Here is a 13,240-nt window from a genome sequence, read left to right on the forward strand (position 1 = left end):
CTCCCTATGGCATTTCTACTCTGCTATTGTCACCTACTATTTAATTGCTGCTGCAGGTACAGCAGTTGTATTAGCCTGAGCACCTTAATGACTCTTTAGTCAACAAAACTCTTGCTTATAATCTTGATCAATCATATTTTTCTCTGGCAAGTATTTTGGAAACATTTAAACATTTTTAGTAAGTTTGACATTACAAAGTAATACAGGTTTTGGGGATTGGACTAGATATCTTTTGAGATCCCTTCCAGTCTCTGGCATACTGTGATACTGTTATACTGTGTTTCCATGTACACCTCCCTGCAAGCTTTGCTGCTGGATTATCTCAGCAGAGAGCTTCCTTGGACAATGCTTTTGTTTTTTCCTATGGACCATGCTTTTCAATCCAAAGAGCTCTGCTGCCCATAGGGAGAGGCAGCCATTTCATTTCCATGTCATTTTAGAGAGGAGACAGAGCAGGCAGCCTGCTACTAAAACATATCACCATTAAAGCGCCTCATTTCCTTATAAAACCAACATAGAGTGGAAAGGCATTTCCCCATGGATGATTCAGAGCTCTTAAATTACCAGATGAGAGTCAGGTGTGAATATCTCTCAGTCTGTGCTAATAAACTGTTCAATCCTTTTTTCTGTTATATTAAGCAGCAATAAAACCCCATTTAGCTTAAAATATAAAATTGATTTTGGTTTAGAACAACACAATAAGCATGTGTTGATGAGTAAGTGTCTTTCGGACTTTAGCTCTGCTTTCTGTGGATATGGATATAAAATTCTGGGTGAAGCCACCTGTAAACTTGAGGGTGGACAGAGATGCATTCATGCAACTAATGCACATGTTCATCTCCCACTGATTTGGAATTACTTGTGTGAATCATCTCCTTATAATGACAATACCACTACCTCTTCCTGATTTATATTCTGTTCCTATAGCCATTTAATTCATTATCCTATTGACTTTCTCCTCTGAAGCTGAACATTAATCTGAAGGTTATAGAGATTTTACTAAACCACCCATTCATTAGACATGTGTTCCCTCATCTGGTACTTTCCTCAGAGGCTTATTTTTCAGCATTAATAAGCACTGGAGTACAGTAAACTTAACTTCTCGCTGAAATACTTACAAGTGACCTGCATAATTTCCAACAAAGTCTCCAAAATATAATCCTGAAAGACCTGCATTTCAAACTTCCTTTGGCAAGTTGTTGCAGGAGTGCCAGCATTACAGTGCATAGCATGGGCTGGCTATCAGCTACCTCTGCTTTGGCATTGTAACCACCTGTAGGAATGTGCTTATGAAAGAAGCAGGAGGATCCTGTCCTCTGCTCAGCGGCAGAGCTAGCTGCTGTAACGCTCCTTTCCTGAGGAAGAGGGAGGACTATGTGCTAGCACAATTCGATGGAAAGCCATGTTAGCCTCACAAATCCTTGTACCTGTAGTGAAAAGAACAAGAAAACCATACCTGGAAGAGGAATTTAAAGATTTAGTATGTGTAGGGAACTGTGCAGAGAAAACAAGGGCTTTTGTGCTGAACTGACCCGCAGGTTAGGAAAGCAGGTTGGAGTCCTGAGCCAAACATCACCTGGGAGTGGAGCTGAAGGCTGTCTTGTTGCTATGTCTTCTGGCACCCTGATTTGCCATGACGTGTTCTGTTTTGCCAACATAACTGAAGTCCTAGTACATGCACAGTGCTCCATTCCAGTGAAAATGGGGTTTGTTTGTTGGTTTGGTTTTTTGTACTAGTAATACCAGCACTAGGATCTGGGGGGAAGCTATGTGGAACCGTGCAGGCCAGTCAGAGGTGTACAGGTCTCAGTGACAGAGCCGCTGCTTCTGATTTAACAATTCAGACTAATTCTGCAGCAGGCTGGATTAAATTACTCCAGCTGGCTGGATGCTTCTCATAGGCTGTCTATGTGACAGGCCTGCTTCTAAAAATATCCCAAGTTGGATTTGCAACACTGATCTCTCTGATCAGTAATCCTTTACTATCGCTAGAAGCTCCCCACTCACATAGAATATGCCTGCAGTCCAAGAAACCGCAGTAGTAGAAGGATGGTGTTTCAGACTTTCCAGCTTCCCCCTTTGATTTTCACTTTCTTGTACTTTATTAGGTTTTCTTAGTGGCTTTAAGTAAATCTCAGTTCCAAAATGTGTGGTACAGCTTGCAATATGTATTCATTTATCTAGACACTCTCCTGCTTTTCATTTTACTTCTTATGCAGCAGATGAAATGGATGTGTGTTTATAATCTCTGTTTCCAAAGGTTGAATTGGTGGGCAGAGAAGAAGAAATCTATTTTTTCATGCATTGTGGACCATGGTCTCTTGTTTCAAAGTCTTCAGTCACTGAGTTAGTGAAAAGTAACTCCAAATAATTAAGCTCCTTGACTTCCTGCCTTTGCACTGATAAGGCTGCTGCAGTGCACAGCCATAAAGTGGTTGCAGGTCTCCCGCAGCACATTTCTCATTTTTTTCTGCTTAGGAAAAGAAAATGGTACAGATTTTTATGGCTTTGCCACGTGGTAAAGTTAAAGGGTCCCATTTTCATCAGGAACCTTTTGGAGGTTGTTACCCTTTTCTTTTAACAAGGTAGACTGCCTGAACAGCGGAACTCTGGTAATTTCCGCTGTATTTTGTAGTGCTGCTGTCTGAAAGGAAAGATGGTCTTTCTCATTAAATGATATGAACTCTGAAGCATTTAAAGCTGTTTTCCATAGAGACATTTGGCAGCAGACACATATGACTGGTCTTAGTTGGAGACTTTGCTTGAGCAGAGATTTTCTTTTAATCATTATAATACAGTAGGATGCTTATAAACAGAGGAGGGAATTAAACACACTCAAGTATGTATCAGAGGGACAAGGGAATGCTCAATTTATTTATTTAATCACTCCAAAGCCTGCCTTTCTCTACATGTTAGCAGTGCCAAACATACCGATGATAATCTGATACACACTTTTAAAGCCCTTACACTGAAACTGTCCAAGCATTAGTTCAGTTATTCTGCCTACCAAAGTGATAATTAGGGGCTGAAAGGTAACCAGATTATTGTGGAGATCTCTCTTGACAGTCTTTAACACCTAGTTAAACGTTAGAGCCTGGCAATTAGAACCCCTCTCGGTATCATTCAGACCACAGTATGTGTTGAAACAATTTACTGTTTCTAGATTGTTTTTCATGTGAGGGTCCCACTCCAGGGCACTCTGGTGCTCTGAGTGCCTGCCCTTGCACAGAACATCTTCACTAGGCAAAAGAAGGCCCTAAGAGCAAACTTCTTGCTCGGTATGGATGTTAGGTGGGATTTCCAGATGTGCAAAGAACATTGCAGCTGATTCAAAATACACTGAGGCTGCTTAAAAGCTTTTGCCTTATGTGTGCTTGGATTTAATTTTGGTCTGTTTGAACCAATCTAATAGTCTGCCAGTGTTGTGGGGGACAGGTACTGCTCTCTCCCCTGCCCTCTCCCCAGGTTCCCCTTCTCTCTCTGCAGTGTGCTGACTTGAACATGTATTGGAGAGCCTAGTGAAAATGCGAGGACAGAAGTGGAGGGAAGGAGGAGTAGGAATAATCTGATTGTGATCTACTGGAGCAGATCACAATTCTTGGTAAACTTCATCCTTGAGAACTGTTTCCACAGCAAAACAGTGAAACAGTGAAACCCACAGTGGGTTTGGGCAACACGAAGAGAAGCAGTAACAAGGCAGTGTCAGGGGAGTTAGTGTGCCATTAGCAGTCAAGACAATGTAATCCCTGCAATGATTTTTCTCTGGTTGCCTATGCTTGTTAAAACCCAAGGCAGCAAATACTCATTGCTATTCTTACCTGCACTAGCTAAATTAAACTAATGCACTTATGCAGTTATTTTTCTTTATCCCATCTCCTTTGACAGCATTATCCAATGCAGGACTGAACAGTAATTAGCAGCAACAGTCTTGAAAGCATACGTGACATTACAAAGACATGTATTCTATCATAAAGTCAGTGAGCTTGTTACAGTTTTCTTACTATAGTAGCTAGAACCTGCAGACATTACATCTTCCACTGCTGACAGCTTATTGAAAATCACCTGTTTATACAGACAACACTTGTATGGGCGGGTGAATCAAGAATACACCAGCTGCAGTCCTCCTATTCAGCAGCCATCTATTCAGCATGAGTAATTTGAATCTGTGTTTGTACTCTGGAAATGACATGTGTTTTATAAGTAAGACGTAACTGTGCAGATGCAGGTTCAAATTAGTAATTAGTACTTGACCTTATTGGAACTTACCTGTCCAGCTGTCCAAAACAGCTGTCTGAAACTTTGGAAAACACATCCTCAAAGGACAGAATCCATCTTGCCACCTGAAAGGCAGGCATCAGTCTAAGCTGTTTGTCTCTGCTCTGTTGTCAAGGGAGATGTATCTCCATAGAGTGATTTGTCCTGTGCTAAGAGATGCATCTTTGGCTATCAGGAATGCTCATCTTCTGAAGATGCTAACCTCTTCCTATTCACTGCAGGAAGAATTCGGGTAACTGGATGAACCCTGCATATATGCAGATCCAGCTGTGCATGACCAACTGACTGACAGCGGCTCCACTTAGCTAGGTTTTCTGCTTTTATTACGAAAAACCTGAGGTCTCTGTTAGCAAATAACAAATACTAATAGTACTTCAAAACTCCTTCTGTCAAAACCAGAAGAGCCTAGTTAAGTATTAACATGGAATATTACAAACTAGTGCTTTACATTTCTACCTTTTATTACAGTCTACAACCGACAAATCTATCACTCTTTCAAAAAGATCTGAGATGATGCTGATCCATCATACCAAGTGCAGTGGTATGTTTCAAACAAATTTCTGCTTTCTTGGTCAGTCAGCTTTTGTTTGAATATTGCTCTTCTGTAAATCTGAATAGGAAAGCAAAGACCTTATTTACTACAGCATCCTGAACTTTCAGCTCTTAAAGGAGTTATACCTTGTATGTTCACTTATCATAGAGTTCAACAAACGCAACCAGAAGCCAGTTGTTTAATTTCATGGAAAAGCTGCTGTTATTATATATATACGTATATGATACATCTACGTAGCTTAGAAAACAAAACAAATGATTACCATCATTTGACAACTCTGCAATTCATTTCCTACTTTTAAGTAACTGCTCTTGCACAGTGCCAAAGAAAATGCCATGCATTAACTGACTCATCACCAGAGTCTGTGATAGTACAGATGGTAATTTGATTATTCATCTCCAAGAAAAGAAGTGATTTATTATGAAAAAGTATTCATTTTGGTCTTCTGAAAGAATGGTAACAGGGATACCTGGGGTGTCTTTCAAGATAATCCCCACAGTAATATACAGTTATTCTGAAGCATTATTTGCTCTGTTAAGGTTTGTGGAGTAAGGTTGCATGCTAGGTAGTTCATAGATGTGGCACGTGCTGAACAAGGATGGGTACCACAAACCTCATGCGTCTCTTCTATGGAAAAATGCTCCTACATGATAAGAATGGAAAGGGTCTGCTTTGTCTATCAGAAAGTCTGCAAACTACTACACATCTTGAAAAAAAATTCCATAAGTGAGCCTAAATATATCCAGCAAGAGTAATGGGCCATCCTGCACTAGCTATCAGGATGATAAAATGATTGTCCTTCTTGGGACAACTGCAGGCCTGTATTTAAAGTACAAAGCAAGTACCAGTTCTACCAGGGCTTAACTTGTACAGTTATCTTTATTTCTTGAGCATACCAACAGACTTCTGTGGAACCATCTCTAAAATTAATTATCATCTTATTTTTACATGAATCAAAAGCAGGATGATGCTCATTATAAAGTGTATTACACCAGTGAGCAGCAAAAATAGCACTTTTATAAGAATTTGAAGCACTATTACTGTTACTTTGTGGTTAACCTTTTGTGCTTACTGCAGATATAAAGGACCCACCCAAAGGTACTTGATTACTTTGTAAGTAGCATATATGAGAATATAGGGTGTCTATGCAGACAATACATACAACAGTTTCATTTTTAGATGTGAGTCACACAGTCTGCAGTGCAGGAGCAAAAACAAAAACGAAAGCAATTCCCTGATTTTCAGAATGGAAAAAGGGAAACAATATTTTATGAATACGAATTAGTTTGCAAATACCTTCCGGCAGAAATGGAAAGCGAGTAATTCATTTGTAACTCCAAGTAGGTTGACATACCTCCCCAGAGAAAGCCTGCCCATTGAGGAGGTGCTCTGATCCCTGGCTGTCTTCACTTCCAAAGTGTAACCGGATTTCCTCTAAGCGGTGGCTGTATGTCATCGGTCCTCCAGAGATGTTGACCAGATGCTCTTTGTCTAATCGTAGAGATACGTGTCTCCCTGTGTTATACATCGTCCCACTGACCTAAACAAAAGCATTTAAAAGAATTTGTAAATCCCAGAAACTAATTCTATGTGCTTCAAGATTTTGCTCTTTACACCCCTTCATTCAAATGTAGTGACACATCTTATTGTTGTGAGATGAAATACACAACCTGAGGTTATACTTCAACTTCTGCTTTGAGTCTGACACTGTATATTCAAATATTTAGCTAAATCTGTATGTACACATTTTAGCCAGAGGCACATGGCTACTGCAGTGAATAGGATTATTACACTTCTAAATAAGTAGGCTTTTAGAGTATTTTTTTATGCAAGGTCTGAATAATGGCTTCATTACAGAATTCCTGCATTGAAAATGGGAACATTTCAGCTGACATAAATTATTTAAGTGAGCTTGAGCAAATCTGAAATTTAACTTTTTTTCCCTTCCTTTTCATATTTATAACATTATCCAAAAGTGAAGGTGCTGCAAAGAGCAGAGCTATAATTAATTATTCATAAACAGGGAGCCCTGCTCCTGCTGGAGCTGCAGGTGAAAACTGTCACTATCTTCCTCCACAAGTCTCTTTACAGTTGCGAGATATTTTCGCTATAGCAATGCAGGATTAATTCCAATCTGATCATGTATCCCTAGTTCCTACTACACCTCAAATAGCTGCGGCGCTCTTTGAGATTCATCTTATTTTTAAAAAGACTGGATGTTGTGCTTCACTGGCAAACAGATTTACAGCTGCTGGAATGACAAAGAAAATGATGGTGGAGATTTTTCACGTGGAATATAGTTCTGTCATAATTTCCACTGTCATAGGAAAAGTTCCTAATGCAAAAGGTTCCTTAATTTATGCCACTGGGAAGTGAAATATGCCACTTAAAGTGGAATTGTGATTTATTTCAAAACATTCTGCAAGGATACAAATGGTGCACTTGAATAACATTCATTTACGTTCAGAAGAGGACGTGTAGCAATAATATGCTTTGTTGCATTTCAATTTAATATTAAAGACACCACTATTATGTATTATATCCTATGCTACATCAGTACTATAGTAATTAACATTGCTGCAGTGCCATTTTATCTGTAATACTAATCACCGAGTTTAAATGACCTGTTTTCTTGCACAGTAGGTTGTAAAAAGTTACATGGAGCAGACTGCGCGATAGAACTAAACGGATGAGATTCAACTTGTTGATTCAATTTGTGATTGTTGTGGCTTTTAAACTTTGATCCAGATGTTCTATTTTTGGGTTTATTCCCCATTCAAAATAAGCAGTAATAATTTTCTTATGAAAAGTAATAAACACAAATATTCCTATTCAGTGCACGTAAACCACAAGGGTCTCATTTATAAATGCTCCTTAGTTTTTCTGCCTGATTTTGCATGCATAATAATTAAATACCAAGTTGAGCTTAATAGGGGGAAGAAGGTCAGTTTATTGAATTCAGTTTCAGTACACTGCATATGAATGATACAAAATTGCTAATCGTAAGTAACAAATGCAGTTTAAAAACAAATAGGGGAAAATGGCTTAAAGCCTCTTACTCATTCACATTTGGAAGCTCATGCTTCACTGAACACTCAGTTAAATTTAGCAACCATGCAAAATATTCCAAATTCATTTTCTTACTTAAATTGGTACAAATCTCAAATTAGGTTACCATTATTTTCTCTCTCAAGGTAAAAGTCACCCAAATAACTCCTAATATGAATCAAATAACTCTGTAGAGCAGTGAGGGGAAATGAGAAGAGGCAAATTCATGAGCAGGAGTACATTTGTCTTCCTTATTTCCCCCTTCATAAAAATGCAGTGCTTGTAATGAGATTGTCTTGGCTGTTTTGAAACAGAATTTCCCTGCGTAGCTGCAGATGAAGAACACCAGTAACGAACTGAGGTAGCTGACACACTTCATTTCTGAGCTGCAGGGAGGGATGAACACTTCAAGGGAGACTATAAAAAGCCTCCTGCTTGGGCACTCAGACTTGTCACCCGGAAGGACAAAACCCAGGATCTTCAATACAAAAAATGCAAGGTCTTGCCCTTTTATCTGTTGTTTTAGGTTTAAGTGAAGCACTAGTTTTCTTGTTGTGAATGTGTGACCAAGATACCAGTTGAGATTCAGGACATGCCCATGGCCATTTCTGTTCTTGAGAGTGTCAACATACACCACCATTACCAGCATCTTTTATTGGGCATGCCTCCTAGGCTCATTTGCTTATTACAAGAAAAACAGAAGTATCTGAAGTTTGCTGTCTGCTTAGATTAGGCCTGCTTGGATGGGGCTTTAAGCAGCATGGTCTAGTGGAAGGTGTCCCTGCCTGTGGCAGGGGCTGGAACTAGATAAGCTTTAAGGTTCTTTCCAACTCAAACCATTCTATATCTGAATGAAAGACTTCCTGACTTGCCAAGATTGTGCTTGATTATGGGAATTTCCCCCATAATGCTACGCAGTTCAGGATATTGTCTGGTTTATACACAAACCCGGTACTATATCATCTCTAAAAGTGTACGTTTCAGGTATAACCATTTTCAATTGTTAGGACATGGTATCACGTAAGTGCAGTCACCTTCTGCTTGCGAGCTCCAGGTCCACAAAGGCATTATACTCAGTAGGAAAGTGTCATGCAAAAAACATTGTAAGGAAAGAAAGGCTTGTCTTCCCTTGGTCTTGGCAGAAAACAATGTACTGCCTTTTAGATCTGTGTGCTACTGGAGAAAAAGAAGGTTCAGATGCAAACCTACCGATACAGGAAGTATTTTCCACACTTTACGGTACTCAGCCTTTAATGTGATGGTGCATTCTCATTTTAGAACACGAAAATGAGTTGGTTTTGTGAAAATTGAATTGCATGTGGTCTTGTAAAAGGTCACAGGCACAGGAGTTAGTGAGGGGGTATTCTGCATTTTGTCCATCCTCCTACAAGATAAACAGTACGGAGACTGGGGTGCCTTGTGGGGAAGATGCTGGCTCTGCCTGGCACAGCCACCAATATCTGCTACTCCAGAAAGCATAGTATTTATTTTTTATACCATTCTGTGGACTGGATAAAATGTTATAGAGTAGTTTAAAAGGATAATATAAAAGATCTGTTAAGATCTACAAACCTATTTCTTTAATGTGTCAGACTAATCTTTGGTGCTAAGTCCTTCACGCTGATGGCATTTGTGTTGCTTCTTGCTCTGCTATTAAGGAACCCTTTTGTTCTCCGTTTCTGTTTGACTTGAAAGTTATACAGATGAAAACACAGCAAACAAACTGGGGGAAAAAAGAGCACTAAATCTTGTCCTCCTGTTTTTCAAAAGGATCAGTATTCACATTTATCTTATGTACTAGAAATTAGACTGCTGTAAACATGTATTAAAATGTCAGTAAAAGCCAGTCTGAGTAAACCAGCAAAGTCCAACATGGTCAGTCATGCCACAGTTTTAGTTGATCCCATTCACCTCATACATTGAGAAACTTTTTCCAAAAGGTAATTTTACCTGTGGCAAAACCCCTAAGTAGAACAGATCATGTTGATGGGCCTCAACCTTAATTGTGAAATACTTCAACTTTGGTAGACTTTAATTAAATTATTAACATGTTCCTGATGTAGTTATTTTCTATTTAATCTCATTACTTTTAATTCTTGCTTCACAGAGCTTTGTGCACATAATTCCCCAGCAGCATTATTCTTTCCCTTTATCTTGATGCAAGACAGCCACACAGGCACACATTACTAATATATTCTATGCTACGTTTCTAAGTAAGATCTGAATACTCATGTGGTATCTGTGTATAACTTGGTGGTCTGTAACTGTAATCACAAAGAAGTCCCAATTCTGCTCTTTGAAAGGTGAAACACAAGCAAAGTTAACAAAAAATGCATACCTACTAAACCCATACTCTGATGCAGGTTTAGCTTGAAACTCTGCACACCTTTCTGACCATTAGGAAAGGAAAAAAACCCTCAAACCCAAACCTGATCCCAAACCACATTTTTCTAATGAGCTTTTTTAACACCCTGCATTTGTGGAAGCATTTTTGTTGTGTCCTACTTAACTGTGTATCTTGTTCCCTTCATCTTTTATTCCACAACTAGTCCTGAACTAAGTATTTTCAGAACTTCCTTTGTGGCCTACATCTTTACATTACAGTCTGTGTTAAAATAGCCTTCAAACCCGTAAGCGCTCAAAGTGACGGAAAAAGAAGTCTGTTTCAGGGCAAAGACATGCTAGAAACAGAAGCAGAGACTACAAGAGGAAAAGAGAAGGAGCTGAGATAAATTCTTTGCCTTTCAATCCCATGCTATGTTAGCAGTTCAGTGTCAGCTTTCTTCAAGGGGTAGCGCAGGTCCTTTGCTTCATAGGGGCCTTTACAAACAGTGAAATAGTGCATTTTGGATTTATTCCACTAAGAGTGGTCTGAACATTAGTTCCAAGAACATCAGAACCTGCCACCGGAGCAGCGCTGAATGTAAGGAAGCAAGAAAATCAGTTGTGTATGGCTGCCTGCTGCAGTGTCCTTGGATCTTATCTGCAATATTGGATGTTCTTTTCTTTAGGATAAAAATAGATATAGCCCAAAGAAGGCCTAGTGCTGGTAGGGAAGCAAATCAACAAAGACTGAAGAGGGCTTTTAAGGTGCCATAGTGCCCTAGTTTTGTGTCCTGCAATAACCAGATTTTGATCATCTGCTACTTAGCTTCCATGTTTTCCTCCTGAAGTCCTGTATTCCAGCAGAACAGGAACACAGTGCTGCAGGCGCAAGGAGTGGGCACTTCAGCAGCTCCTGAACTCCTAATGCCACATACTTTGTCATCGCCTTTGGTTCCTGCTCTTCAGTATCCATGTGGCAATAGCAGTGGGTAGCGTTGGGCAAGTTTTTATCATTTAATGTTTTCTTGGTGGTGGTTCATAGTATCTCAAGCAGACCATATTCTGTGATATAAAATACCATCCTCATTGGTTTAAATGGATCGTACTGTAGTAAGTACCTTGTATCTCTCCTGTGCAAAGCAGAGACTGCTTCAGGGATTGAAAACCAAGTCTGCGTAGACTTCAGGGCAAGTTTGCAATTTGAAATCTGACTTTAGGGACTGTGACAAAGCACTGCACCAAACTAGAATTTCAAATGTAACCTGACTAAGGCTTGGCTCTCTGCAGCAGAATTACATTCCCTTATTTCAGAGCAGTGGCTATACAAGAACATTTGTTTTCCTAATATTGTGCCTATGACAGCCAGTTAGTTTTACAAGTAGTTTTATGCTGCTGTCTTAATTTTCTAGCTCTCGTTAGAGGGGACCCAAGCTGGAAACTAACATTATTTTACAGAGGTATTCTTCTAAGTTATTTAATAGTTGCTTAAAACAGGCATTTTTGGGTTTTAAAGTCTTGTTTTGAAGAGGAGATTGATCTAATCAACTAGGAGACAGTTGTTCTATAGATTTTCCAGACTTTGAGAGCTCTATCCTTATCCTAAAGTAGCCTCTCTGTGTGTACATACGTAGATAAGAATTTTTAAATGGTTTTTAAGTCACTTTTTTCTACAGAGCATTCAGTTCTGTTTAAGTGCTTTTGATGAGCATTTGTACATTTGAATAGTTATGTTTCATAATACTTTCCCCCTGCTTTTATGCTTAATTTTTTATCCTTATGCTTAACCATTGTATGGAACAGCATGTAAAGAATTTGTGGAAGCGCTGCTGGCACACCTTTATTCTCCGAATCATGTCTGCAATGCACAGCATGCTTCTTGACCTTGTAAATCACGGTCATCCATAGATTAGCCTGTAAATGTCTCGGGGACTTTAACACAGACCCATACTCAAAGTATTTCGGGCTTTATTTTTGAAGGTGATTGTAAAGCAACTTGCAGCTGTATTCCTGCAAGCTTTTCTTACTGCCAGCAGAGAGCACTGTTGACCCATCCCATGTGGCTAGTACCTATAGACCACGAGGACTTCCATAGCCAGGCAGAAAGTCAATCACTTTCTGCGTGACGCAAGTGTAAGCCATGGCTTTAGCTTCAGAAGTGACGGTTTCAGCTGTGGGACGGAATCGTGGGGTAAGTTGCATCACTCAAGCCTACAAGTGAGCACATGAGGGATGCAGGCTCAGCAGGTTGCTTGAGTGCCATCAGATAAGGAAAATACCAAAGTGCCTTTTCTGGCAAGAATCCAATAGATCTTATATTGCGTTTCTAAAACAAAAAAAGTGGAGGAGAGGGAAATAAAGATAAGGAAATACCAGAGGTCTGATACAGTGCCACTCACTGGGAGGGAGCTGCAATATAATTGCTGGGCTTTGAAGAACAACAGGGCATTATCATCAATACTTGATTAAAAAAGGTCTGTGTGAAGAATGTAAAATGTAAGAGAAGTGTAAAGATTAACATCATCTTTTCATCTTCTTAGCTGAAAAATTCTAAGAAGGAAATGATGTTAATGAGTCCAATTAACCCATTTACGTGCCTGATGTAATGTGTCATGTACCAGCATATGGCATGATGTGGGTTTTTTTCTTAAAGCACCACTTTCAGTTAAGAATCTTCCCCACTCACTACTCTGCAGCTTTGCCTGTTTACTTCCTTTAGTGACTGACCTGTAAAAACACTTGGAGCAAAGCTCATAAATGAGATATTCGGGCTTCCTGGCTAATGAGCCCAACATGTCAGTTTTCAGTGATCAAAATAATGTGTTTCAAAATGTATACGCTGTTCTGTGCCCAAAATGCACTTTTAATAGAGGGCCTACAAGGTCGTGCTTTGTCTGAGAGAATTGTATGTCACAGGATGTGAATGAATGAAACTGCTCCTAGGCCTGGTAATGCCCGCTCAGAGTCTATGCCACACACTGCACAATAAAGTGCTTTATTGTGGTCCCACTACTCCATGAATGCTGTGATTTTTGGCTGCTA

The 13,240-nt window shown here is 39.5% G+C and overlaps 1 protein-coding gene and 1 long non-coding RNA gene across 2 annotated transcripts in view; one reads left to right on the top strand and one right to left on the bottom strand.

Moving 5' to 3' along the window:
• Positions 1-13,240, top strand: part of LOC130604156 (uncharacterized) — a 117,651-nt gene that overhangs the window by 47,620 nt on the left and 56,791 nt on the right. The window lies entirely within an intron of this gene.
• CA10 (carbonic anhydrase 10) overlaps positions 1-13,240 on the bottom strand; it is a 192,311-nt gene that overhangs the window by 37,479 nt on the left and 141,592 nt on the right. The window contains exon 5 of the mRNA XM_057418512.1: positions 6,183-6,368. Within this exon, the coding sequence (XP_057274495.1) occupies positions 6,183-6,368 (186 nt within the window). The remainder of the gene's footprint in view (positions 1-6,182; positions 6,369-13,240) is intronic.

This window comes from Pezoporus wallicus, unplaced genomic scaffold (genome assembly GCF_028554395.1).
Source record: "Pezoporus wallicus isolate ANWC-B61680 ecotype Strahan unplaced genomic scaffold, APGP_CSIRO_Pwel_v1 contig_3710, whole genome shotgun sequence".
Taxonomy (NCBI): domain Eukaryota; kingdom Metazoa; phylum Chordata; class Aves; order Psittaciformes; family Psittacidae; genus Pezoporus; species Pezoporus wallicus.